Source organism: Notamacropus eugenii, chromosome 5 (genome assembly GCF_028372415.1).
Source record: "Notamacropus eugenii isolate mMacEug1 chromosome 5, mMacEug1.pri_v2, whole genome shotgun sequence".
In the NCBI taxonomy this organism is placed as follows: Eukaryota; Metazoa; Chordata; class Mammalia; order Diprotodontia; family Macropodidae; genus Notamacropus; species Notamacropus eugenii.
This window is the reverse complement of record NC_092876.1, coordinates 55,752,552-55,778,661: the sequence shown is the minus strand read 5'-3', so window position 1 is coordinate 55,778,661 and position 26,110 is coordinate 55,752,552. Positions and strand designations below refer to the sequence as shown.

The window sequence follows — 26,110 nt, the reverse complement described above, 5'->3', positions numbered from 1 at the left end:
GGGCTCAGAGAGAGGAAGCAGCTTGCCCCAGGTCACTCAGATAAGAAGTAGAACAAAAACATGCCCAGCCAGGCTCTGTGACCCCAGCTGTGGAGGGGGTGGCCTTGGGGTCTTGGCCCTCCTGCTGACCCCCAAGGGGAAGAAGCAACAAGGGCCTGATCCCAGCATCCTCCACCGTAGGTCTCGCCTTTGGGGTTCCAATCCAGCTGCTTCTGTGGAAGTGGCCCTGAGTGGCCTCCTCTCCTGTGGAGGTTCCAGTGGTACCCAGGGCTTCTAAGGTGTTTGGTGGTCACTAGACACAGGCTCATCAGATTCAGAGTCAGAAAAGGCCTCAGGATAGAGTAGTATGGAAGCCCCTTGAGAGCAGAGACTGTCTTTCATTTTCTCTTTGCTGTATCTAGTGTCTAGCACATAGTAAGTGCTTAATGAAGGCTTATTGCATAAATAAGTAGAGAATTTCAGAGTTGAGAGGGCCTCAGAACACAGGATGGCAGAGCTGGGAGGGCCCTTAGAACACAGGATGTCAGAGCTGGGAGGGCCTTAGAACCCAGGATGTCAGAGCTGGGAGGGCCCTTAGAACCCAGGATGTCAGAGCTGGGAGGGTCCTTAGAACCCAGGATGTCAGAGCTGGGAGGGCCCTTAGAACCCAGGATGTTAGAGCTGGGAGGGCCCTTAGAACCCAGGATGTCAGAGCTGGGAGGGCCCTTAGAACCCAGGATGTCAGAGCTGGGAGGGCCCTTAGAACCCAGGATGTCAGAGCTGGGAGCGCCCTTAGAACACAGGATGTCAGAGCTGGGAGGGCCCTTAGAACACAGGATGTCAGAGCTGGGAGGGCCCTTAGAACCCAGGATGTCAGAGCTGGGAGCGCCCTTAGAACACAGGATGTCAGAGCTGGGAGGGCCCTTAGAACACAGGATGTCAGAGCTGGGAGGGCCCTTAGAACCCAGGATGTCAGAGCTGGGAGGGCCCTTAGAACCCAGGATGTCAGAGCTGGGAGGGCCCTTAGAACACAGGATATCAGAGCTGGGAGGGCCCTTAGAACACAGGATGGCAGAGCTGGGAGGGCCCTTAGAACACAGGATGGCAGAGCTGGGAGGGCCCTTAGAACCCAGGATGTCAGAGCTGGGAGCGCCCTTAGAACACAGGATGTCAGAGCTGGGAGGGCCCTTAGAACACAGGATGTCAGAGCTGGGAGGGCCCTTAGAGCACAGGATGTCAGAGCTGGGAGGGCCCTTAGAACACAGGATGTGAGAGCTGGGAGGTATGTGAGGTTTCACCTAACCTCAGGCATCACCCCATTTACAGAAGAGTAAACAGGCCAGAGGAAGGAAGCACCTTGCTCAAGGTAGTAAGTGGTGTCTTTTGAGGTATCCTTGAAGGGAGAGTGGTCTGTCTCCTGCGAATATTGGGTAGGAGTCTGAACTGAGTTGGGGAAGCCACGGTCTCTAACACAGGAGGGCCTCATTCTGGGGTCCTCCAGCCCTCTCCCAGGACAAGGGCTTCTATTGTACTGGGCTCCCCCTCCTTTCTCCACCTCTGCCTGCTCCCCACTCACGCCCCAGACTGGCCAAACCTGTTCTGGAGATGGGGGATGGGGGGGGTGGCAGGCAGGTTGAAACAGCACAGCTTCCCTCTCCCCCTCTCCCTCCCTTCCCCACACACAATACCCCAGGCCCTGAACACAGGCACCCACACCACCGGCTCACAACCGTGGCAGGCCTGGGTCTTCTCCCATCACCACTCCCATCCCCTAGCCCAGTCCTGAGAGAGCCATCCCCCTCTCCCCCTTGGGAACCTGGAATGTGTTGGGATACCCCAGGGACCGTCCCAACAACTTCCGCAGAGGACAGGAGCCGAGACAAGGTATGGTCCCTTCCCTAGGCCCAGTCCTGGGCTGCAGGCTCACCTGCAGGTTACAAGCCTCCCTCCTACTTCATGTCCCTGGGATAGGATCTCACCTGAGATGGATATCCCGGTTCCCCGCCCCCAACTTGCTCTCCCTGGATTCTCACTCTCTGTCTTCCATCTTTCTAACCCTTTCAGACCAGATTTTGTTATGATCGGCTCAAGTCCTCTTTTTTTGGGGGGTGGGGCAGGTGAAAACTAGCAGGGATCCCCTTAGTTTGGGGTGGGTGGGTCAACAGGGCCCTGAGGACAGGGGAGGCTGCACCAGGGAGGTGGAGCCAGGGGTGGAGCTGCAGAAGGAAGGGCTCCCAGGGCGCCTGAAGAGGCTGAGCGCGGACGGTCCTGGGTTTGAGTGACCCCAGGGCCAAGGAGGGCATCCTGAAATGGGATGAAGGAGGCCTGTCTTCTGGTCCTGCTCCTCTAACATTCTTTGTTCAAGGCTCCTCCCAACTGACATCCTGTGTCCTAAGGGTCCTCCCTGCTTTGACATCCTGTGTTCTAAGGGCCCTCTCAGCTCTGACATTCTGTATTCTAAGGCTTCTCCCAGCACTGACATTCTGTGTTCTAAAGGGCCCTCCCAGCTCTGACATCCTGTGTTCTAAGGTCCTCCCAACTCTGACATCCTGTGTTCTAAGGCCCTCCCAGCTCTGACATCCTGTGTTCTAAGGACCCCCTCAGCTCTGACATTCTGTATTCTAAGGCTTCTCTCAGCACTGACATTCTGTGTTCTAAGGGCCCTCCCAGCTCTGACATTCTATGTTCTAAGGGCTCTCTCAGCTGTGACATCCTGTGTTCTAAGGCAGCAGTTCTCAGACTTTTTAAATATACACGATCCAAAAGTCTTGTCCACCAGTTGAGAATCGTTGTTGCCTTATACCTCTGATATCCTGTGGTTCTGAGAATTGTCATAACATACATGTACATATCAATTTAAGTACATGCAAACAGCTTTACTTGCATAATGTCTTGTGAATCTCACTCTGTTCAATAGATTGTGGCAGTTTTTATAGGTGGTTATGGCTCATTTTACAGATGTGGAAACTGAGACTCTTAGACATTACAGGACTTGGCCATGTTCACATAGAGAGCAAGTGTGGATGTAGGGTTTGAACCCTAACTCTAGGAAGGAACCAGAGATGCTTCTCTGCCAACCCTGACTGTGGAGCACCAGCCTGGGCATCCCCCTTTTAATGCCTCATCTACATGAACAGACAGTCTGGGCGTCTGCTGGCTAGTGCCAATGGGTATTTTGCCTTCCGGCTCCTGGACCTTTTCCCTTGTTCTCAGGCTGTGAGAGGAATTTTGGCTAATGATGATGAGGTACCCTCCATACACATGTTTTCGGGCTGGAGAGACTACTGGACACCACTGATCCACTCTCTCTCCTTTGGTCCCAGTGGAGACCCAGAAAAGGGACTTGACTCAGGGATTAAGGAATGCCAGAGGATCTCCAGGGTGTCCAAATACCTGAGGCCCAAGTCTCAGCCCCTCCCTCCTACTTGATGGCGGTAGACCTTGGAAAGTTTGATATTCCCCCCTCTCTGAGTCTCAGTTTCCTTCTTTTTAAATCGAAGGGGGATATTTAACTAGACTTTTTGTTGTTCAGCCCCTTTCAGTCATGTCTGACTTTTCTTGGCAAAGACACTGGAGTGGTTTGCCATTTCCTTCTCCATTTTACAAATGAGGAAACTGAGACAAATAGGGTCAAGTGACTTGCCCAGGATCACATAGCTCCTAAGTGTCTGAAGCTGTATTTGAATTCAGGAAGATGAGTCTTCCTGATTCTAGTTCTGCCCTATCCACTCTGCCATCTAGCTGCCCCCTTAATCTCTAAGATCTTTTCCGTCCTTAAAACTCTGTACTCTGCTGCTGGTACAGGTATGATCTCTTTACTATCAGTCCAGATATTTGATGTTTGAGGCCAGAAAGGTCAGAAAGATCTGGGTTTGAATTACACAGCCAACATTTCGTAGCTGCGTGACTAGAAGGAAGTTACTTACCTTGAGTTGTATAATTCGGAGTGTATGTTTCCTCATCAGTTAATTGGGGGTAACTGCCTGTCTTATCCACTTCCTGGAGTTGTACTGAGGTTCAAATGAGATTATATAAAATGATCTGCCAATTTAAGTGCTTTATTAATGGTGGCTATTGGAATTATGATTTCTGTGCCACTAAATGTGGAAGAAGCCTCAGGAATTTGAAGGGAATCCTCTCTCAGCTCAAAGGGGCCATGGTAACATTGATCATTGAATTTCACATGTCTGGGCTGGGTGGGAAACACACTGATCCTGGCTAAAGGAATTTCAGAATTCTTGAAAATGGAAGGAGTATATTTGTGAGTGATGGATGACCATCTTTGCGTATGACTGAGGCAGGATAAGGGCACAGCTTGTGGGAAGGGAGTAAATTGAGGAACTGGACATTGGGGAGTCAATATATATGTTGAAGTCTCCTAGTATCAGGGCAGGTGCTTGGGTGTGACCTTGCACAAATCATTAACTTTTATGTAAAAACATTTGGTTAGACTAGATGGTCCCTTAGTTTGCTTTCAGCTCTACGTCTTTGACCCAAAGTCACTTAACCTCCATGGGCCTCAATTTTCTCATCTGCAAATGAAAGGGTGAGACTAGATGGTCTCTGCGGTCCCTTCACTTTAAACTTTCCCACCAACTCTTCAGTCTAGTATCACTGACTCTTTGGCTTTCCCCCAGACAAGATGCTCTATCTCAGACCCCTGGCATCTTCTCTGACCGTCCCTCGTGCTGGAATGCTTTTCCTCCTCCATCTCAGCACCCTCATTCCTGCAGGTACCACCTTCTCTATGAAGTCTTTCTCAGTCTCTCTGTCCTGGTGCTTTCCCTTTTTATTTCCCGTATGTTCTGTCTCTAGCTCATTTGTACATTCTTGTCTCCTCCTTGAGAAAAGGGATTGTTTTTGACTTTGCTTTGTGACCAGCATGGTGTTTGGCACACAGTAGGAGATTAATAAATGTTTGTTGACTGACCAACCCTATGGCACTGCTGACTTGCTTTGTCTAGGCCAGGTCAGTCTCCCAGTGGTCTCCCGGGCTCTGTTCCTGGCTTTCTCCCAGCAGCTGGGCTTTCCCTCGGCTATCCCGCTGTGCTTCTTGCCAGGCCCTCTCCTGCTGATGGGGATTCTGGCAGAGGTGGACTTGGCACAGTTTGGACCCAGCTCAGGCCTCTACTTGCCTCTTGAAATTGGTATCCAGCTGAGTGCGGGGAGGGGCTGTCTGCTGCTCTGTGCCTGCTCCTGCCCCCTGACCTGTGCTCCTGGGACTCCTGGGAAGGCCCTTCCATCCCTGATCATCCCTCTCTTCCTCTTATTTCTCCTACTCAGGAGTTCAGTGACCACTGAAGGCCTTCCTCCTTCAAGATTGGGGGTTTGGGCACTGCTTGTGCCTCAGTGTTGCTCAGTGACAGTCCCTGAGCCTTGAGGCTTAGGGTTTCTTGGATGGTCTCAAGGCCAGCGTCAGGGAGAGAGAAAAAGTGACTCCAGATTCTTCCTATCCCACACTCCCAGGAATGTGGACTTCCCTCATGTATCCTGTACTCATGCACAGACATCCAGACTGTCCAATGCTCACACCCACCTCATACACCTTAGCTTCCTGCTCACAGCCTCAGTGATACACACACAAACACACACACGCACACATGCACACACACATACACGTACACACACATACACACACGCACGCACACACACATACACACACACACACATGCACACACACACGCTCCCCCTCACTGACCCTTAGGCACGGTCACAGAGAGGGCGACTTCTCCAGGTCAGTGACTGGTTCAAACTGTCGACTGATTAAGACTGATTATTCTCACACAGTCTTATTCCTTTACTAAGCATCTCCCTTTCCATTCCCATCTCATCAGACTGGCTGGAAAGTGAGCTAAGGAGACTGATATCAACAGGGTCCCGGTGGGGGCCCCAGGCATTCCAAGAGCAGACTCTGGGACAGTCTCAAAGGCCAACTGAGAGATGAAGTGTCCAGATCCAACGACCTTTGGAAACATAGTGGTCACAAAACAGGATGTCAGAGTTGGGAGGGGCCTTAGAACACAGGATGTCAGAGCTGGGAGAACTCTTAGAACACGGAATGTTAGAGCTTAGAAGGGCCTTGGAACACAGGATGTCAGGGCTTGGGGTGGGTGTTTAGAACAGAGAATGTCAGAGCTGAGAGGGGACTTAAAGATCATCTTCTTCAACCTCTCCTTTTAACAGAGAAAGCATTTCATAGTTTGCAAAGTGCTTTACATAATCTCATTTGAGCCTCAAAATGCCATATTTTGGGTTGGAAGTGATGAATGATTGTGGAACTGGAGGTGATTCATCAATCAACCAACATTTATAAAGCACCTACTGTGTGCTGGGTACTTTGACAGGTACTAGAGATGCAAAGCCAAAAGTGAGACGGTCCTGGATTCTAGAAGCTTATACTCTACTTTGGCCTCCTTATCAGTCTGGGTCTGGATTTGGGGCAGGATGGTCAGGTGCTCATAAGATCATAGATTTAGAGGGAGAAAGGACATTGCAAGTCCAGCCTCCTCATTTTACACCTGAGGAAACTGAGGACCAGAGAATGATTTGCCCGAAGTCATTCAGATCCAGAAGGTATCAGAGTTGGGATTTGAACCCAGGTCTCTGACTCCAGGGCGATCATTACCTTTTCTACTGAACCAGATAGGTGAGGGGAGATGATGCTCTGCAGCAGGAACCCATCTCCAGGTAGACTTAGGGGCTTGTCCCTGCTACCTGTGGCCATTGACTGCTCTGTCCCTTCCATGAACTTAGGGCGGGATGACTGGAAGAGAAAAGTTAGACAAGCTGGGTGGGACAGCAAAGAAATGGAGACATTTGTCCAGATGGTGAGGGATGGCTGAACTCTCCTGCCTTTCTCCCCTTCCTGGGGCTCTGTTTGCCTCTTTTGTTCCATGTCTCTTGACAGTCTTTCAATCTGTCTGTCTTGGTCTCTGTCTGTCGCTGTTGCTGTCTCAGTCTCTGATACCTCTGTATTCTTTGTGTTTGAGTCTCTTTATGAGTTCTATGTCTCTGCCAATGGATAGCTGTCTGTATCCATGCTTCTGGGTATCTTTCTCTCTGTCTTTCTGTGTCTGTCCCTGTCCAGTTCTCTTGCTGTCTGTGCCTCAGCTATGCCCCGTCTCCGAAGGGCGGGTCTGGTTTTTTTTTGGAGGGGGGCCCTCTCTGTTGGGGGCTGGTATTTCTGCCTCAAAGGAAAGGGAGATCTGGGTGGTGCCCCCCTTCTCCCTGCCACAGAGCAAAGGTGGGGCAGGCCAGGCCTCTCCTCCCCCACCCCGCCCTCTCCCTTTCCCTTTCCCTGGCTCACCGCAGGGTTTGATGAATCAAACTCTTTGTCTGGGTGGGAGCTCCCCAAGCCAGCTGTGCTGAGCAGGGCTTCCCCAGAGATCTTTGTCTTGGGATGGTCTGAGCCAGGAAGCAGGGTCCCAGGTAGGAGGCAAGTCCCTAGAGGTGGGGGAGGGAGGGGAGGAGGAGCAAAGGGCTCGCAGGTTGGTGGCACTGAGCTAGGAGCCCTGAGGGGGACAGATTTCCCCCAGAACTTCCTTTTCCTACTTGTCAGAGCTGCCAGGGCTGGAGACAGATGGGAGGTGGAGAGATTCCCATCCCTCTCCCTATCCTCCCTTCCAGCCACTATATCTTCCAGGAACTCAGTTTCCTTACGTGTAAATGGAGGGAATTGGAGAAGGCAATCTTTAAAGGTCATCTTGGCTCTAATGTTCACTGTTTCTAAAGTCTCTTCTATCTCTGACATTCTATCTTCTAAGATCCCTTTTAGCACTGACATTCTGGATTCAATGCCAGCTCTGCCATCCTGTGTTCTAAGGGCCCTCCCAGTTCTGATTTTTTTGCATTCTACAGGTTCTTCTAAACTCCAAAGGCTATCCCTCCTAGGGATTGTGTCCTAATCTGGGTCCTGGGTGGGATAGGGCTTCTGACCAGTTTCTCACTCTCTCCTCCACAGGCCTAGGTCATCTGGGCAGCCCCCAGGTATGGACTACCAACCCTCTCCTCACTTCCAGCCTCACCCAGCATGCTTTTGCTATGGGGGGTCTCAGTCAGAGGCCCTGGGGGGCATCCCAGGGAAAACCTCTCAGGGCCTTGAGGAGCTGCCTCCCCCTGCCCGCCACCCTGTTGCAGTGTGCCAGCAGGAAAGCCTGTCCTTTGCTGAGCTCCCAGGGCGCTTCCAGCTGGGACACTGGTCTCTTGAGGTCCCAGCTGCTTCTCATGGGCTGCCATGGCCGCTGCCGGTGGCAGTGCAGGACAGCAGGGGCCCTACTGGGAAGTCATCAGCCTTTGGAGATGATGTCCTCAGTGAGTTCCTAGGAGGACCCCGGAGTCCCCAGCATCCAGAACCCCAACGCCGCACCAGCCACAGTTCTGAGAAGAAATCTGCCTGTGAGTGTATTCCTTCCCCCAGCCTAGGGATGATGTCAGGGAGTGAAGCAGGCCCATTAGAAACCAGACAGAAAACTCATCTGAATAACCTTTAATTGCTTCCAAAGCTCTTTACATGCATTATTTCATAGGGTCCTCACAACAACTCTGTGAAGTAAGCAGGACAGGTGTTATTATCTGCATTTTACATAGGAAGAAACTAAGGCCTACAAAAAGGAAGGGCCTTGACCAAAGTCTCAAACACTCAGACTGCTAGATCCTCTGAGCTGAGTTTCCTCCCCCGAGATTCTCTTTGAACTAAGTGCCCTGTGGCCATGGAGCCTGGCAAGAGCAGGGACTCAAGCCCCATGTCTCCCTTTGTGCTCTGGGGGATCGAAGACAGTTGTGGGGAAGCTGAATTCCCCCAGCATTTATGAGAGGCCCGTAGGTCTTACCATGGCAGCTGAGGGCAGCGTACAGGGCTTAGGCTCTAGAGGATATTGAGTCTCACATTCTCACTCTACTGATAAGAAAACAAGGGAGGTTAAGTGACTTGCCCAAGGTCACACAGGACAGAAGTGATAGAGATGGTATTGGAACCGAGGCAGGCCTTCTGCTTCTGAAACCCCTGGACCGCACTCTGTGACTCAGGTGACTTGTTAGACCAAAATATCCTTGAGAAAAGGGCCTGGGCTTTAACAAAAAGAACGCTGAATTTGGGGAGAAAAGAAAGAAAAGAAATTTCGTATTATCTAGAGAGACCTGCACAGAGCACTGCATCAGCAGGGCCTTGATATAATAATAACAGTCTTTAATCTAGCACCAACTCTCTGCCTGGCACTGTGCTAAGAGCTGTACAATTATTATCTCATTTGAGATACAACAACTCTGGAGGGAGGTGCTATCATTATCATCATCCCCATTTTGCAGATAAGGAAACTGAGGCAAACAGGGTTAAATGACGTGCCCAGGGTCACACAGTTAGTAAGGGTCTGAGGCCAAATTTGGTCTTTCTGGCTATGGGCCAGGAGCTCTATTTACTGCACCACCTGGCTACCTCATCATATTCCAGTGGAAAGAATCCTGGGTTTGAATCTCAGCATTGACACTTACCTGTGTGGCAAATCATTGAGCATCTTTGAGGCTTCAGCTCTTAATCTTTTCATGGATAGAGCACTCACTGGATCTGGAGTTTAAATCCAGCCTCAGATTGGGCAAGTCATTTAATGCCTCAGTTTCTTCAACTGTAAAATGGGGATAGGATTAGCACCTATCTTGTGTGGATCAAGTGGGATAATATTTGTAAAGCACTTAGTGCAGCCTGTGGCACACAGTAGTTGCTGTATAAATGCTTATTCTCTTTTACTTTCCCCCTTTCCTGCCCCCAGCAGATAAGTGCATTGAGAGGTGCCAAGTGTTTGCTTGGGACTAGAGTGCCCATAGATAGTCGCCTTGGGCCCAATACCCAGTGAGTGCAGCAGAGAATTCATTTTAATGTGACTTTTTTATAAGGATACATATTTTTGATGACAGAAAATGCTATCATTCGTGGCTTTCCTGATTTTTTCTTATACCCTACAATAAGGCTCAAACCTTAAACCTCAAACCCTGGGAGGGCAGTTACTCCTGGGCTAGGGTAGGGTGAGGTGTGTGTGTGTGTGTGTGTGTGTGTGTGTGTGTGTGTGTGTGTATGTGTGTGTGGTTTCTGTCTTATCAACCTATCCTGGGGGCATTGCATCGACTTCCAGGTGCTCTTGCCTAGGTAGGTACTCCACTGTGCCCAGTATCTCTGCCCTTCCCCCAGGGCGGAAAATGCGGGTGTATCAGAGCCAAGAGGCCACAGGGAGCACCAGCGCTGAGGATGATGCTGTCTTTGCTGACGTTGGGACCGAGGTCCCTGAGCTGCATCCTTCTTTGGAAGTGCCAAAGACCCTGGCAGTGGCAGTGACTCCCCGAGCAGGAGCCAAAGAACCAGAAAGGAGACGCTTCTCTGCTTCAGAGTTGATGAGCCGGCTCCAGTCTGCCCAAAGAAAGGCTACTCTCTCCCTGTGTCTGGGCAAGAATCTGACCAAGGACCGAGGGCTCTGGGCCACCAGGGAAGGTACCAGCTTGGGATGACAGAATCATCCACTCATAGTATCTTGAGCCAGGGCGCACCAACTCTGTCACTGTACAAACTGGGGAACCAAGGCCCAAAGAAATTAAGTCACGTGTTCAAGGTCACACAGATCATAGGATCACAGATTTGGAATTGGAAGGGGTGTTAGAGGTCATTAAAACTAACATCCTTCATTTTACATATAAGGCAAAGATTAAGTGACTTGGCCAAAGTCACATAGTATCTCAGGCAGGATTTGAACCCAGAAGACACTGGACACAGAGGAACTCAAACAAGAGAATCCTTATGTCCTTGCAGAATGGGGACCAAGTATGTGGGCAGGTCTTCCTGCCTCCAAGGCCAGTGGTCTACCTTGTTGAGATTACTACCTGGTACTATGGAATAGAGGAAAGAACGCTGAATCTAGATTAAGAAGCCCTGAGTTCAAATGCTACTTTTGATGCTTTGTTAGTTCTTTCTTTGGACCTTGGTTTCTTTGTCTGTAAACTGAAGGAGTTGGATGGACTGAGGCCCCTTCTGACTGGATCTATGGTCCCAAATCACTTTGCTTTTCCTGGACTAGTTTCCTTATTTTTAAGATGAGGGGGTTTCACTAGATGGCTTCTAGGGACCCTACTAACTTAGGATCGTATTCTAGAAATCATACTTTGGCATTGTTAGCATCTCCCATGGGTCCCATTGTCCTTGTATTATGGCGCCTGAGAAAGGTTAGTCCCTACAGCTTAACACTGCCCCCTCCCCAATTTCCCTGGATATCAAACACCCTAAACTGGTGGGTCCCCTCACTCTATGAGGCAAGACTGAGGTCAGACTCCCCATGACCATTACTTGACCCTGTTTGTTTTGGTATAGGGTAGATGAAATATAAGCCTCCTTCAGCCCTAATAAGAAGGCAGGGTGGGCACTGGTGCCATTCTGAGCCCTGGGTCTCACCCAATACAGGGAGAGCACCTGAGAAGGAGTCAAGCTGCTCAGAGATGAGGGTTGATGGCCTCATGTCCCCAGCCATAAGTGGTCCTAGTGAGAGGGATGACAGCTGGTCTGATACCAGGTAATTCCTCCCTGCTGCATGTCTGGACCTCCCAAGCAATACTGAAGGGTGAGCACGTAGAGGGGAGATAACCTGATGTCCATATTCCCCCAGAACTGACCTACGACAGGAACCAGCCCCCAAAGCTTGGGTACCTCATGAGAGGCGCCAATCACGTTTCCTCCTTAATTGTAAGTAGACGAGCAACTGCCTCTGAGCTGACCTGGGCAAGAGAGAGAAAAGATAGAGCCAGAGGCAGAGAGGAGGAGATACAGGGCACCAGAGAGTGAGGAAGAACTTGGGAGAGGAAGATCCAAGAACAAGGAACAATGGAACCAGGGCCTTTAGAACAGAGAAGTTCAGAGCTGGCAGGGGGTTTAGAACACAGGATGTCAGAGCTGGGAGGGGTCTTAGAACACAGAATGTCAGAGTTGGGAGGAGCCTTAGAACACAGAATGTTAGGATACGGGCCTTTTGAGCATGGAAGGAGTCTCAGAAATGATGTCGAGGTGTTTGCAGTGGTGGGTACTGAAGGTGGGCAGACTGGGCCTTGGAGCTATCTCAGGCCTTTCTCCCTCCCTCCACCCTAGCTGTGCTGTACCAGGAGTACAATGATGTGGCCAGTGACCGGGAGCTGCAGAGGCAGAAGCATGAAGACGACACATTGGGGGAGGAGGCTGAGGAGGAGGAGGAGGGGCCAGGACCACCCCGGGCCAACCTGTCCCCAAGCAGCTCCTTCCGAGCTCAACGCTCAGGCCGTGGCTCCACCTTCTCCCTCTGGCAGGACATCCCAGATGTGCGGAGCAGTGGCTTCCTGGCTGTCATTGGCCTTCAGGAGCGCAAGCTGCAAGAGGTGCTGGGGGCCCGGGCCTTGTGGAGATGGAGGCCCTAGGGGAGATGGGATCGGATTTTAGGGGAGGCCTCAGGGAGGCCAGCCTTGGGTGGAGTTCTCCAGGGAGCCCTGGCAAGGAGGTTGTGTGTATGCAGGGGCCCTCCATGCCTAGCAGGGTCTCAGTGGGAGCTGTGCTGATGGTATTCACCTTGTCCTGGGCTCAGGAGGAGGCCAAGGGAGAGATGAAGCTCCTCATCTCTGTTCCCCTCCCTCCATCCCTCTCAAGGCCAAGTTTGAGCTGATCACATCAGAGGCCTCCTATATCCACAGTCTCTCTGTGGCTGTGGGTCACTTCATGGGCTCCTCAGAGCTGGCCGAGTGTCTGGGGGCCCAAGAAAAGCAGTGGCTGTTCTCCAAGCTGTCCGAGGTCAAGGCCACCAGTGAGAGGTGAGGGGACTCTGCAACGCTCTGGGACACTTAGGGTGGGCTGTAGAGGTCAAATATGAGTTTGGATCCTGGTTCTGCTATTGACTAGTGACATTGGACATATCACCTTCTTTCTCTGGCCTCTAGGACTCCTTCTCTGTCGGATATGGGGATTGGACTGGAAGATTTCTATGGGTCTCTTCCACCTCTGACACTCTGTGCTTTAAGACCCCTCTCAGCTTTGACATTCTGTATTCTAAGACCCTCCCAGCTCTGACATCCTTTGTTTTAAGGTCCTTCCCACCAATGGAATCCCATGATCTTGTGACTGGGCTCTTCTGCCTTCTAGGAACTGGCCAGAGTACTTTGCAGGGCTCATTTGTGGGTTCTGAGGCTGAACCTTACCTCTGCTTTCCATCACAGGCATGTCCCTTGTGTCTTTTGCCTTCAGGGTTGTCCACAAGGCAGAGCTTTGGGGCAGGTACTAGCGGAGCTGGTAGAAACAGAGATGAGGCTGCCATTTTCCCCAGGATGGGGTCGGCAGGATGCTGAGGACACTGTCCAGGCCAAGCTCTCCCTGTGCCCACTTCCTTCTCTCTCCAGTCTCTTTCCCCCACCCCATGGCACTCCTGGCCCCCACAGGTTTCTGCAGGAGCTGGAGCAGCGCCTGGAGGAGGATATACTTCGCTTTTGTGTGTGTGACATCGTCCTGCGTCACTGCCCTGCCTTCCGGCGTGTCTACTTGCCTTATGTCACCAATCAGGCCTATCAAGAGCGCACCTACCAGCGACTGCTGTACGGGGCAGGGGTCCCCTGAGGGACAGGGGAGGGGGATGGAGTCTGATAGAGTCTGGGGGTTTTGAGGGGCTCTGCATAGTTTGGGTGAAGCCATGATCATGAACTTTGTGGTAGCTGGGCATAGAAAGTGGGGAAGAGATTGGTCCAGAGCCATAGTACAGAGGGCTTTCTTTTATCTCCCTTGCTCTGGGGCCACTAAGTGAGGGGACAGTGTCCAGACTGAGGGCCCTGGAGTGGGAGGAGAACAAGGATAACAGGTAACAAGGATAACAGGTAACAAGGAGAACATGGATAACAAGGTAACAAGGATAGCAGGTAACAAGTAATAAAAATGTAGTGAGGGTGGACCAGGTCTTTGAAGCACATGCAGATGAAAAACAGCTTGGTGATACACAGGTAGAATTCTGTATTTGGAGTCTGGAAGGCTTGGGATCAAATCCCACCTCAGACACTTGCTAGTTTTGGGATTCCCAGTGAGTAACTTAGCCCTGTCGTGCCTCAGTTGCCTCTTTTGTACATGATAGCTTCTAAGGTCCAGCTCCAAATCTAGACTGTAAGGGTCAGATATTCCCTGCATGGTTTCAGTCTAAGCAACCATGTGTAAGCTTGGGGGGAATCTGTTTCTGGCCATATGTGACTGATGGAATTCTTCCTAATGACGATGATGATGATGAAAAAAAAATCAGCTGATTATGGAGTGCAGTTTGCTGAGAGTGCCCATCAATGGTCGTAGCTCAAAGGTGGCTGACCATTGTGGTAGTGGCCATCAGAATAATAATAGCTGACCTTTATATAGTGATGACCATGTGCCAAGCACTGTGTGCAAAGCATTTTCCAATGAATTATCTCACTGGATCCTCACAACAACTCGTCAAGGAGATGCTCTTATCACTCCCATTTTACAGATGAGGAAAATGAGACAAACAGAGGTCAAGTGACTTGTCCAGGGTCACATAGTCAGTAAGTGTCGCACTCAGGTCTTCCTGACTCCAAGAACAGGATTTGATGGTCCCACCTGGTTGATGCGGCCTCTCGAAAGCAGCACAAGACATCCTGGCACATCACTCACTGCTGTGTGACTATAGTATCTTATTTAATTTCTCTGATTCTCAGTCTCTTCCTCTATAAAATGGGGTGGCACCACCTGCCCTCCCAGGGCTGCTAGAGACAGTGCTCTGTAAATGGCAAATCCCCAAATGAAAGTGGACTTAACGTTCTCAATCCTGTGCACTCTGAGGTACAAGATATAGTTCCTGCCCTCAAAGGACATATCATCAAAGAGAACATAAACATGAAAAAATGAACATTTATTATGTATCTATTGTGTGCTCAGCACTGTGCTAGGCACTGGAGATGCAGACAAAGGGGAGATCATCCCTTCCCTGAGGGAGCTCATATTCTAATAGTGGGAGATCTGGCTTCTAGTCTTGGTGCTGCTGTGTGATCCTATCTAGGTGGCCAGGAAAAGGGAATTTCTGCCTGGGGAAGTCCAGGAATGATGAGGAGAGCCAAAGGGCAACCCATTGTCATGCCCTTGCCAGAGCTGATTGGGATTGGGAGCGGAAAGCTCTCAGCGGCAGGCGGGTGGCCCAAGATGTTTGCGGTGGTTGGATATGAAACATGGCCTTCAGTCAAGCTAGATATAGTCCTTTGGGCAAATTCTCACTCATTCACTTGCCAAGCAAGCTTAGCCCAAGGGCAGAGTTCCAAGAGTAACTCACAGAGAGGGCGGCTCAGGCCCTGGTCCAGATGGGGCTGTTCCAAGTTGGGGGCAGCAGGGTGGATGGCAAGATGTTCCAGGATGTCCAGGGTGGATGGAAGTGAATATGGGAAAAGGTCAAAACAAAAATTGGAACTGCTAAAGGTCAACTAAGTTGGGTAGATGTTGGATTTCAGAGGGAGGAGGAGACCACTATGTTTGGAGGTGGTCAAGGAACATGTCCACTACCTGGCGGACCTCGACCTTGAGAAGTGGTTTGAAAGAGGGGCAGGATTTGTTGAGTCTATCTCCCATAGAGAGGATGTGGGAAGACAAGTCAGGACTGAACAAAGACACCACATCACCAAAGAGCCAAATGAGGAAAGGGCAGAGGTGGTATATCTATAAAATAATCAATGAACACATTAAGGCCTTTGTGCTAAATACTGAATCTAGTGGATGCCAAGTGTCCCATTAGACAAGAGAACTGGGGGCAGGAGGTGGGCAGATATAACATCATGGTTGTTTTTGAGTATCTGAAAGATTGTCATGGAAGAGATCAGACTAGCTTTGTTCTACCTGGGGCTGTGTCTGAATAAGCCCTAGAATTCAAGGTAGTGAGTTCCCTGTCTTTGGAATTCTTTAGCTGGACAACAGATGACCCATTCATTGAGAATGTCATAGTGGGGAATCCTTGGCCATGTATGGGATGGATGAGGTTGTCTCTTCCCTTCCAGTTTGGATTCTGTGATTCTGGGAGAGGATGGGTGGGGGTTAGGAGTGACTCTACTTCCCTCCCCTTTCTGCCCTCCAGACTGGAGAATCCCAAGTTTTCTAGCATTCTGGCTCGTCTGGAAGAGGCCCCTGTTTGCCAACGCCTGCCTCTTACATCCTTCCTCATCCTGCCCTTCCAGAGAATCACACGCCTGAAGATGTTAGTGGAGGTATCTGCACCGGGAAGTCTTTGCTGATCTTCTGAGTTATAAATATTCTGTTCCTCCTTAAAGTATGTCTCTCTGTCTCCACTGGGCAGCCCCCAGTAGGATGCCAGCTCCTCTAGGGCAGGAGCTGTTTGCTTCTACATTTCCAAAACTTGGCACGGGGCCCTGCCACAGAGCCTGTTGGATGGGATTGGACCATAAAGTTGTGAGCTAGGCTTAGTGATGTTGGGAAGAATGCCATGTAACATTGGGAGACTGGAGGGGCCAATGTTGGTCACAGCATCTGACTTCTATTCTGGGAGGACCCAGGCCCATTGCTAAGAACTGTTCTGGATTTCTCTGGACACTGCCTTACAGATACTGGGAGGAAGGTGGGAGAAGAATATCCGTGCTGTTTATCCAAATAACACTTTTCCCATTGTTTCCAGAATATCTTGAAGCGGACTGGGCAAGGCTCACGGGGTGAGGACATGGCCACCAAAGCCTTCAATGAACTCAAGAAGGTGAGCTCTGCCCAACTGGAGTGCTGAGCCTAGGGACTACCATCTCTCTGGCTCCCCTAGTCCTTCTCATTGGAACCTCCCCTTATTTGACCTGGCCCTCCCCAGAGGGTTAGTTTCTATCCTTGAATTTGGTCTGGAGAGGGTAAGGTACTCATGCAGAGTCACACAGCAAGCCAGAACTTAGCAAAAACACCCCAAAACACCCAGAGGTTCTGACTTCACTGGGAAATCCCCTGGGAGACAGTCTAGACTCTGCCCTGATTAGGGATTTCAGTATTGACTGAGCTGTTACCTCAGGCCACATAGTGACCACAGTGACCACAGAATGTGGACTGAAAGGAACTTTAGAACAGAGAATGTCAGAGCTAAAAAAAGCTCTTAGAATACAATGTCAGAGCTTGGAGGGTCCTTAGAACACAGAATGTCAGGACTAGGAAGGCTCTTAAAACTCAGGATGTTAGAGATAGGAGGCCCTTAGAACAGAGAATGTCAGAGCTGGTAAGACTTTATAGACTGTCTACTTTAGTCCAACTCTCTCACTAATATGTAGTTGAAGAAACTAATGCCCACTGAGGGACATGACTTGTATAGAGTCACACAGACAAGAAAGGGTAGAAAAAAGACTAGACCCCTAATCTCCTAATTCTTTCTCCCTGGCCAGCCACAGAAATCTTGTCAAAGGCCCAGCCTTCTGAGCTCTGCTCTCTGTTCTTCCTCTGAAGTGAAGGCAGGTGTATGGCCAGTGTCCTGTCCTTTCTGAACTTTGGACTTTCCCCTCTCCAAATAACACCAAGCTTAGCCCTAAACTTGAGCCCCCAACCCTGGCACTGTGTTTGTTGAGGGCTGAGGCCAGGGCTCCAGAAGGCAGAGGCTCCTGGGAGGTGACCTCTTCCTTAGCCCCCTGCCCTCCTTAGCTGGTACAGGAGTGCAATGCCAGTGTGCAGTCGATGAAGAGGACAGAGGAACTCATCCATCTTAACAAGAAGATTCACTTTGAGAGTAAGGTGAGACCCTGAGGGGGAGGAGACAGGGGGCCCAGAATGATGGGTTTGGAGCTAAAGCAACAGCTCCTGGGAACCTTCTTTCCCAAGGGGGTTCCAAAGCCCCTCAGACACCCTCCCACCTGCAAGTTACAGAAAACTTTGGCTCCAATCTTGGCTGGACCACTTTGTAACTATGTGACCTTGGGTAAATTATTATATAATATGTTGTGAAAGAAGAATCAGAACAAAAAGGAAAAGCTGTGAGAAAGAAAAAGCAAAAAAAGAGAAAATGGTCTGCTTCAGTGTATGTTCAGACTCCATGGTTCTTTCTCTGGGTGTGGACAGCATTGTCCATTGAGAGTCTTTGAGAGCAGGCTTAGATTCTTCCATTGCTGAGAAGAGCTAAGTCTATCACAGTCAGTCATCGAATGATGTTGCTGTTACTGTGTACAGTGTTCTCTTGTTTCTGCTCTGTTTCACTCAGTATCAGTTCATGCAAGTCTTTCTAGGATTTTCTGAAGTCCACTTGCTCATCATTTCTTATGGAACAATAGGATTCCATTACGTTGTTCAACCATCCCCCAGCTGATGGGCATCCCCTCAAATCCCAATCCTTTGCCACCACAAAAAAAGTTGCTATAAAGTTGTACATGGGGGTCTTTTTACCTTTTTTATAATCTTTTTTAGATACAGACCTAGTAGTGATATTCCTGGGTCAAAGGGTATGCACAGTTTTATAGCCCTTTAGACATAGTTCCAAATTGCTCTCCTGAATGGTTGGATCAGTTCACAACTCCACCAACAATGCATTAGTATTCCAGTTTTTCCACATCTCCAACATATATCCTTTTCCTGTTTTGTCATGTTAGCCAATCTGATAGGTGTGATGTAGTACCTCAGGGGTCTTTTCATTGACATTCTCTAATCAAGAGTGATTTAGAGTATTTTTTCAGATGATTATAGACATGGCCCCTGTAATTTTTCTCCCTCAGATCTTCCCACTCATCTCCCAGTCCCGTTGGCTGGTGAGGCATGGAGGGCTGGTGGAGCTGGCGCCCCCCACCATGCCTGCTGTCTCTGCTGCCAAGCCCAAGCTCTCCACCAAAGCCATCTACCTGCATGTCTTCAATGACTGTTTACTGCTCTCTCGAAGGAAGGAGTGAGTAGAGGGCCTTTGAGATTGGAAGGGTGATCTGGGGAGGTGACAGGGCACCTCCCCTTCTCCCCACTCAATTAGCTAATCAGCCAATCTTTGTTGGATGTGGGTTAAGATTTGTAACCACCAAGTGGACAGTGGCATGCTGTTAGTGTCAAAGTCAGCACTGGAATCCTAAGCTCTTTATTCTTGTGTACATGGAAAAGCGGGCAGAGACCACAGCTGGGGGAGATGTGATGAGGAGTTACCCCCATGGTCCCATGGGAGAAAGGAAAGGGGATACCTTCTGGGTAGTATACTTAGAGACATAACAGTCTTGATCCTGGAGTGGGAGCAGGGTCCTCTCCCATATCTGCAGGGGCTCAGAGTTGGGTGGCATAGACTGATCCGGGTTTTCTCTGGTCCCTGCAGGATGGGGAAGTTTGCCGTCTTCCTTTATGCCAGGATGCCAGAGATTCAGGTGAAGGACCTGAGCTCAAAACTCCAGGGAATCCCAGGCCAAGTTTTTCTCCTCCAGTTCCTTCATAGTCACCAGCCCAGGAATCAGGTCCTCCTGAGAGCTCAGACAGAGTGAGTGTCCTTTCCCAAGGTCTGTTCTCAGGCTACCCAGTTCCTCCCTGGAGATGGTTAGCATGCAACTCAGAACCAAGGACAGGGTATTGGTTGTTTGTCCCACCAGAGGAGCTCTGGTCTCAGCTGCATTGGGCCTTCTTTCTGGGCACATTTGTCACATAAGGCCAGGAATAAGGTTGCCCCAGGAATTTTCCAGCTCTTTTCTTACCCTGGCATCCAAGAGAGTTCCTGTGGCATGTGATCCCACTTTGTAAATCTGTATTCCAGGATTCTCAGGGGATATTGGATAGGGGGTAGAGGGTAGCTTGGGCTCAGACTATGGGAAGGCATGGTTCTGGGAGCTGGAAAGTGTGGCCCTTTACTCTGGGTACCTCAGCTGAGCCTCTGAACCCTGGGATAGTCAAAGAACCCAGACTTTGGGGAGAGGGACCTTTGGGCAGCTATTGGGCCTCCAATGTCTCTCCAGAAGTGAAAAGCAACGATGGATCTCAGCCATGTGCCCTTCCAGCGCCCAGGAGGACAAGGAGGCCATCAGCGAGAATGAAGGTACCTCCTTCAGGGCCCTCTCAGCACCCCTACTTGTGCGAGGGCCTGAGGACTTGGAAACTTGTAAGACCTAGCTCCTGCCTACCATTACCTAACTCTATGAGGGAGGTCAAAATGGATACCTGTGTGATCATGGGAGAGAAAGACCCTGTGGTCTAACACTGCCTTTGTTCCATGGGAGCTCAAAGGGAAATGGCATTACTGAGGAAGAGATTAGTCTCCTCAGGAACAGGGAAAACCTCAAGGCAGGCCTTGAGCTGGGCCTTGAAGGATGTGTCCAGTCTAGAAGAAGAGAGGGCAAGGACAAGGAGGGAGTGGGATGGCAGGAGAATTTCAGAAGTCTCAGAGCCAGCAGGACCTTAGACATCATCCCATCCAATTCCCTTAGTTCATAAAATCACAGGATTATAGAACTGGAGCTTCAAGGGACCTCAGTCAGTCAATCAGCTACCATTTGTTAAGCACCTACTAAGTGCCAGGCACCTACCATGTGCCATCAGGTTAAACCTCTTTATTTTACTGACGAGGAAACTGAGGCTTTACAGCTGATTACCTTTATATTACACCATGAAATAGGCATGATCATGGTATGCCTGGAGGGTAACGAGGAGTCTGACCTGCCTGCAGCAGAGGTGAATGATATAAGACACAACTGGGAAATTAGATTAGAACCATATTAAGGCAGGCGGAGGGATTTCTATTTTACTTTAGGGCCAATAGGGAGTCAGTAAATGTTTTCTGAGAGGGAAAGTGACCTGGCCAGACTAAGAAAATCATTTCAGCAGCTGTGTGGAGGAGGGTATTGGAGAGGGAGAGACTGGGGGCAGTGGGACCAGCTGGGGCTATTGCCTTTGAACTAGGCTTAGGCCATGGGATTTGGGAGAAGGGTTTGGGATGCACGAGGTGCAGTAGAGATCTTAATAACCAGTTGGCTGGGGGCAGCTAGGTGGTACAGTGGGTAGAGCACTGGCCCTGGAGTCAGGAGGACCTGAGTTTGAGTCTCACCTCAGACGCTTACCAGATGTGTGATCCTGGTTAAGTCACTTGAACCCAATTTCCTCTACAAATTAGCAAACAATTGGATACAGTTGGTTCAGGACCAAAAGGAGTCCAAAATTTTGGGTTGAGAGGACTAAAACCATTATGATGTCATCAACAGAAATGGGAAACTTAGAAGGAGGGCCACATTTAGGGGGAAAATGCTAATCTCTTTCTCCTTTTGGGGCATGTAGCATTTGATGTCAGAGGGCCATCCAGATGGGGGTGTCCAGCAGGCAGTTGTAGAGGCTGGGTTAGAGGGCTTGGGGGAGGGATTGGATCCATAGATTTGGGAGCCATCTGTATGGAGGACATCATTGAATTGGAGGGGTGAAGGAGATCTGAGAGAGACACAGAGAGAGAGAGATGGACAGACAGAGACAGAGAGAGACAGGGAAATAGAGAGACAGAGAGAGACAGAGGGCAGAGGAAGCAGGGGGAGAGGGCCCAAGATGGAGCCTAGAGGAACACCAGCCTTGGAGGCCAGGGTGAGATACAGAGCAGTGTGAAATGCAGCCAGCCCAGCCCCTTCCTGCCCAGCCCTGCCTCTGGCCCTTTGCTTAAACCCTGCTCTCTGATGTTGTGCACTGTCAGACCTTCCCCAGGTGCAGTGCATCAGAGCCTATAAGGCTCTGGAACCCGATGAGCTGACCCTTGAGAAGGCCGACATCCTGGCTGTGAGGACCAGGACCAGCGATGGTGAGAGCCACCAGGAGTGCTGGTCTTCCCCCCTCCCTCCCCTCCCTCCCCCACAGACTGTGGAGCTGGGGTAGGGGACATTTCTGGGTAGTTGTACATGAACCTTCCTTCCAATCATCCCTCCCCTCCCCACCAAGCCCCTGCCACTTACCCTTTCCTTAACCTTTTGAAGACAGTACAGATAAAGGAATCCATAGAATGTCAGAGGGCTCTTAGAACACAGATGTCAGAGGTGGGAGGGGCCTGAGATCATTTATTTATTTTAAAGATGAAGGAACTCAGGGAATGGAGGTGATTTGCTCAAGGTTCTGTAGTAGCAGGTGTCAAGATTTGAACCCAAATCCCAAGACTCCAAATCTAGTACCCTTCCACCATTAGCAGATTTGTGTTAGGGGCTGGATGCCAGCTAATGCAGGGTCCCTGGCTCCTGTGCCTGCAGGGTGGCTGGAGGGTATCCGCTTGGCGGATGGTGAGCGGGGCTGGGTGCCTCAGGCCTACGTGGATGAGATCACCAGCCGCAGTGCCCGTCTTCGAAACATCCTGGAGACCAGAAGGATTGAGAATGCCACCAATAAACTACAGGAAACCACTGCATGATGGACTAAGGAGTGGCCTCTGACTCTGATCTGAGATGCCCCCCACCCCTCCATCCCACCTCCACGGGTCTCTGTGCCATTGACAGTGGCCTCCCCCAGCCTCTACTGGGGTCTCTGAGATAGGGGAGCCACCCTGGCATGGAGGAGCCTGTCGTGCTGGGCCATACGATGGGGCAGATGACTTAAGGGGAAATGTCCCCTAGCTCCATAGGCCTTAACTTCCTTGAGGAAGCCTGGGATGGAAGGGATCCATGGTAACTCTGTCAGCCTCTCCTGGGGTTGGGAGGGGAAGGATGGAGACCCTGGGTCTCTTGGCCCTTATTTTCCCTTGGGACAAACTGCTCTGGTGACTCTCTTCCTGGACACTCCAGTAGCTGGGCATTCTGTATAATTAAATGACCTGTCTTTGTTTACTTGGGGTTCAGAGGTGTGGCTGCGTGCCCTGACTGAGGAAAGAGACACTTGCTGATAACTTAGAAACTATGGTAAGAACAATTCAGGTTCAGGAGCCTGGGGGAGGGGGTTTCCTGGGAAAAGCCCCCTTTCTGGAACTCTCTTTATTGACTGGCGGAATGAGGTGAGGGCATATGACAAAAGCATCATAGCATGTCAGACATGGAAAGGATCTTATAACACAAATTATTAGAACTTGGGCCATTACAGCTGAATGTCAGAGCTCAAGAGACATTAGAGCACTGAATGTCAGATCAGAATGAAACATTAGAGCATTGAATATCAAATCAGAACAAGATATTAGCACATTGAATACCAGAACTGGAAAAGATTGGATTGTAGATTTCAAGCCAGAAGAGATCTCAGAGGTTCTAGAGTCCAACCTACCCATTTTACAGATGAGGAAACTGAGGCACAAAGAGATGAAAATACTCGCCCAAAGTCACATAGCTAGTAAGTTTCTGAGTAGCTTTTGAACCCAGTTCCTCAACTCTCCAGGACCAATGTCCTCTGCTTCTCAAGACCGAGGTCTAGAGCTAGGAGAAACCTTAGAGCACTGAATGTCAGAACCAGAAAGGACCTTAGCACGTTGAATGTCAGAGCTGGAAGGGGTTTTAGAAATCATCTCATTTAACCTCCTCCCTGTATGGATATGGAAACTGAGGCTCAGAACAGGAAAGTAAGTTGGTATAATGGAAAGATCATCACTTAGAGCTAGAAGATGTGAGTTCTCTGATCTCAGCTTTTTAATATCTGTACTCTGTGTCCTTAGGTAAATCACTTCACTCTATACCCTGGGCCTCAGTTTTCCTCAACTGTAAAAAACTGTCCCACAAGGTAGTTGCTGAGACAACCAAAAAAATTATACATATCGATAAAGCATCTTGGATTGGGTGGACACTGACCAGCTGGAGAATGTCCAGAGAGGACCAGTCAAGGCGGAAGGGAAAGGTTGGAGGGAGCTGAGACCTGTGATCTCATTAGGGTAGAGAAGCTCCCTCCATCAGTTTAGATTAGTGACTACTCGGAAAAAGTGTGGTATGGGGGAAAGAGGGAGATTGGGAGAAGATCTGAGTTCAAATCCTGGCCCTGTCACTTGTATTACCTTGGGCAAGTCACTTAACTGCTATCTGCCTCAGTTTCCTCATCTGCAAAATGAGGAAGGCAAAGTGAAGAAGACACATTTATTAAGCACCTACTATGTGCAGGCACTGTGCTAAGTGCTTTGCAAGTATTATGTCATCTGATCCTCACAACATCTATAGGAGGTTAGTGCTATTATTATCCATATTTTACACTTGAGGAAACTGAGGCAGGCAGTGGCTTGCCCAGGGTCACACATAGAGTTAATAAGTGTCTGAGGTCACTGCTCTATCCACTGTATCACCTTCGATGCCTTGGGATGGATAATCTCTGGGGTGCTTTCCAGCTCTAAATCTATGAGTCTTTGATTCTGTGACAGTTTTCTGTATCCCTAAGAGATGGGGTACCTTGCTCAGGGTCACACAGTCAATATGTGTCAGAAGTCTCTAGTCACAAGACCATACTGCCTCAAGTGTGATTAGCCCCATTTTACAGATGAGGAAAATGAGGCTTAAATAAGCTGAGTGACATGCTCAAAGTTACATGGTATCCTAGCTCAGATTTGCATCTGGTCTTGGCTTTGAGTCCAAAGATATTTTGCCCCTTCACAAAGCTGCCTTTCTAAACTTTGAGAATCCTTTCCTTGTTGATACTTAAGGATTGGTTGATTATCAAAGGCTTTGAAGGAAGAAAGGAAGAAAGGAAGGGAGAAGGGAAGGAGGGAGGGAGGAAGGAACAACAGTGGGAGGTCATTTCTTTCCATCTGCTGCTCAGAATTTCTGGTCTCTTCCCAGCAGGGAGAGATGGGGATCTCTTTCCAGGATCCCTGAAGAGCTAGAGGTCTTGGTCCAGGCAAAGTCCTAAGAAAAATCTGAGGAGAGAGAGGCGATGGTATAGGGGGATGTCTGTTGGGCGTGGAAGGCTTCCTGGAGGAGGTGGTTATTGGGCTTGGGGCATGAAGAAATTTAAAGACTTTAACGAACACTTGAGAACATTTAGAGAAAGAAAAGATGAAAAGATCCATAGGGAATATGGGCAAAATTGGGAGAAGGCAGGGTATATACAGAGGGTGGCAATTAGCCTCAGTTTACCAAGCACTGAGAAGGCATCATGTTAGCATGGAAGGGAGGGCGCCAACTTTGAAACACAGAAGGCCTGAGTTCAAGTACTATTTCTGGCTGATACTGGCTAAGCAAGCCAGGGCTCACATTTAACCCCTTGGTGCTCCAGGCAAATCTCTAAGACCGTTAAGTGCAGAGAAGGTTCTGGCTTACATTTGTACAGAGAGTTTCCTTATGGTAGGTGAAGTAGTGGACAGAGCATTGGACTTGGGTTCAGGAAGACCTGAGTTCAAATCTTACCTCTTACTGTCTTACACTTACTGTCTTGTGTGACACTTACTGGCCCCTCTCAGCTGAAATTTTTTCATCTGTAAAGTGGGGACAGTAATAGCATTTACCTCCTGGGATGTAAATATAATGAGATTATGTGTAAAGTGCTTTTTAAATCTCAAAGCAGCATATAAACGTTAGCTATATATATGTATATATACACATATACATGGTATACACATGTCTATATGTATACATATGTATATTTGTATGTATGTGTATCTATCTATTTCTACATCTATAACGTGTCTATATCTAGTCCCTATCCTTCACCTGGCCCATAGAGTGTGGTGCAGAAAGTGTGAGATAAGATTATAAGGGATAGAGCCTGACTGGATAGGATAATAATACCATTTATAATGATAATGATGGGGCAGCTAGGTGGCACATCGGACACCTGTGTCAGGAAGACTCAAATCTGGCTTCAGCCACTGGCTAGCTGTGTGACCCTGGGCAGGTCGCTTCACCCTGTCTGCCTCAGTTTCCTCATCTGTAAAATGAGCTATAGAAGGAAATGGCAAACTGCTCCAGTGTCTCTGCCAAGAGACCCAATGGGGTCATGAACCATCAGAAATAACGGAAATGACAGAACAGCAACAAAGTCCACCATAATAAGCAGCATCCCTATAAACTTTAAGGTCTCCAAATGACTTTACAAACCTTAAGAGAATTTGCATGTGGGGTGGTGCTATTATTATGGCCAACATTCGGAGCTGGAAGGGACCCTTGGGGCCATCAAAGCAGGCCAAGCAGCATTTATTAAGTACTTACTATGTTCCAGGAACTGTGCTAATAAACACAAGATGCAAATCCCAGCACAAAAGGCCAGCCATGGTGTCCTCGGTTGGGGAAGGTGGCTCATGAAAGTCAAATGAAGGGTGGGGAATGATGG

General features: G+C 49.5%; 1 protein-coding gene across 5 annotated transcripts; it reads left to right on the top strand.

The window, feature by feature from the left end:
* The first annotated feature begins 1,603 nt into the window (after positions 1-1,603).
* Positions 1,604-22,704, top strand: ARHGEF19 (Rho guanine nucleotide exchange factor 19). 5 transcript variants are annotated; one of them, XM_072609011.1, is made up of 16 exons: positions 1,605-1,863; positions 7,940-8,373; positions 10,157-10,453; positions 11,414-11,522; positions 11,616-11,692; positions 12,092-12,354; positions 12,620-12,780; positions 13,402-13,554; positions 16,071-16,200; positions 16,626-16,700; positions 17,615-17,704; positions 18,676-18,842; positions 19,251-19,409; positions 19,879-20,021; positions 21,591-21,695; positions 22,135-22,704. In XM_072609011.1, the coding sequence occupies exons 2-16, from the start codon at positions 7,968-7,970 to the stop codon at positions 22,290-22,292; spliced, it is 2,493 nt and encodes an 830-aa protein (XP_072465112.1). In that variant the 5' UTR covers positions 1,605-1,863; positions 7,940-7,967; the 3' UTR covers positions 22,293-22,704. The 5 variants fall into 5 exon arrangements, with proteins under 5 accessions (XP_072465116.1, XP_072465114.1, XP_072465112.1 ...); XM_072609012.1 differs by having other exon boundaries at positions 1,606-1,863; positions 19,879-19,958; XM_072609015.1 differs by lacking the exon at positions 13,402-13,554 and having other exon boundaries at positions 1,604-1,863.
* The last annotated feature ends 3,406 nt before the right edge of the window (positions 22,705-26,110 follow it).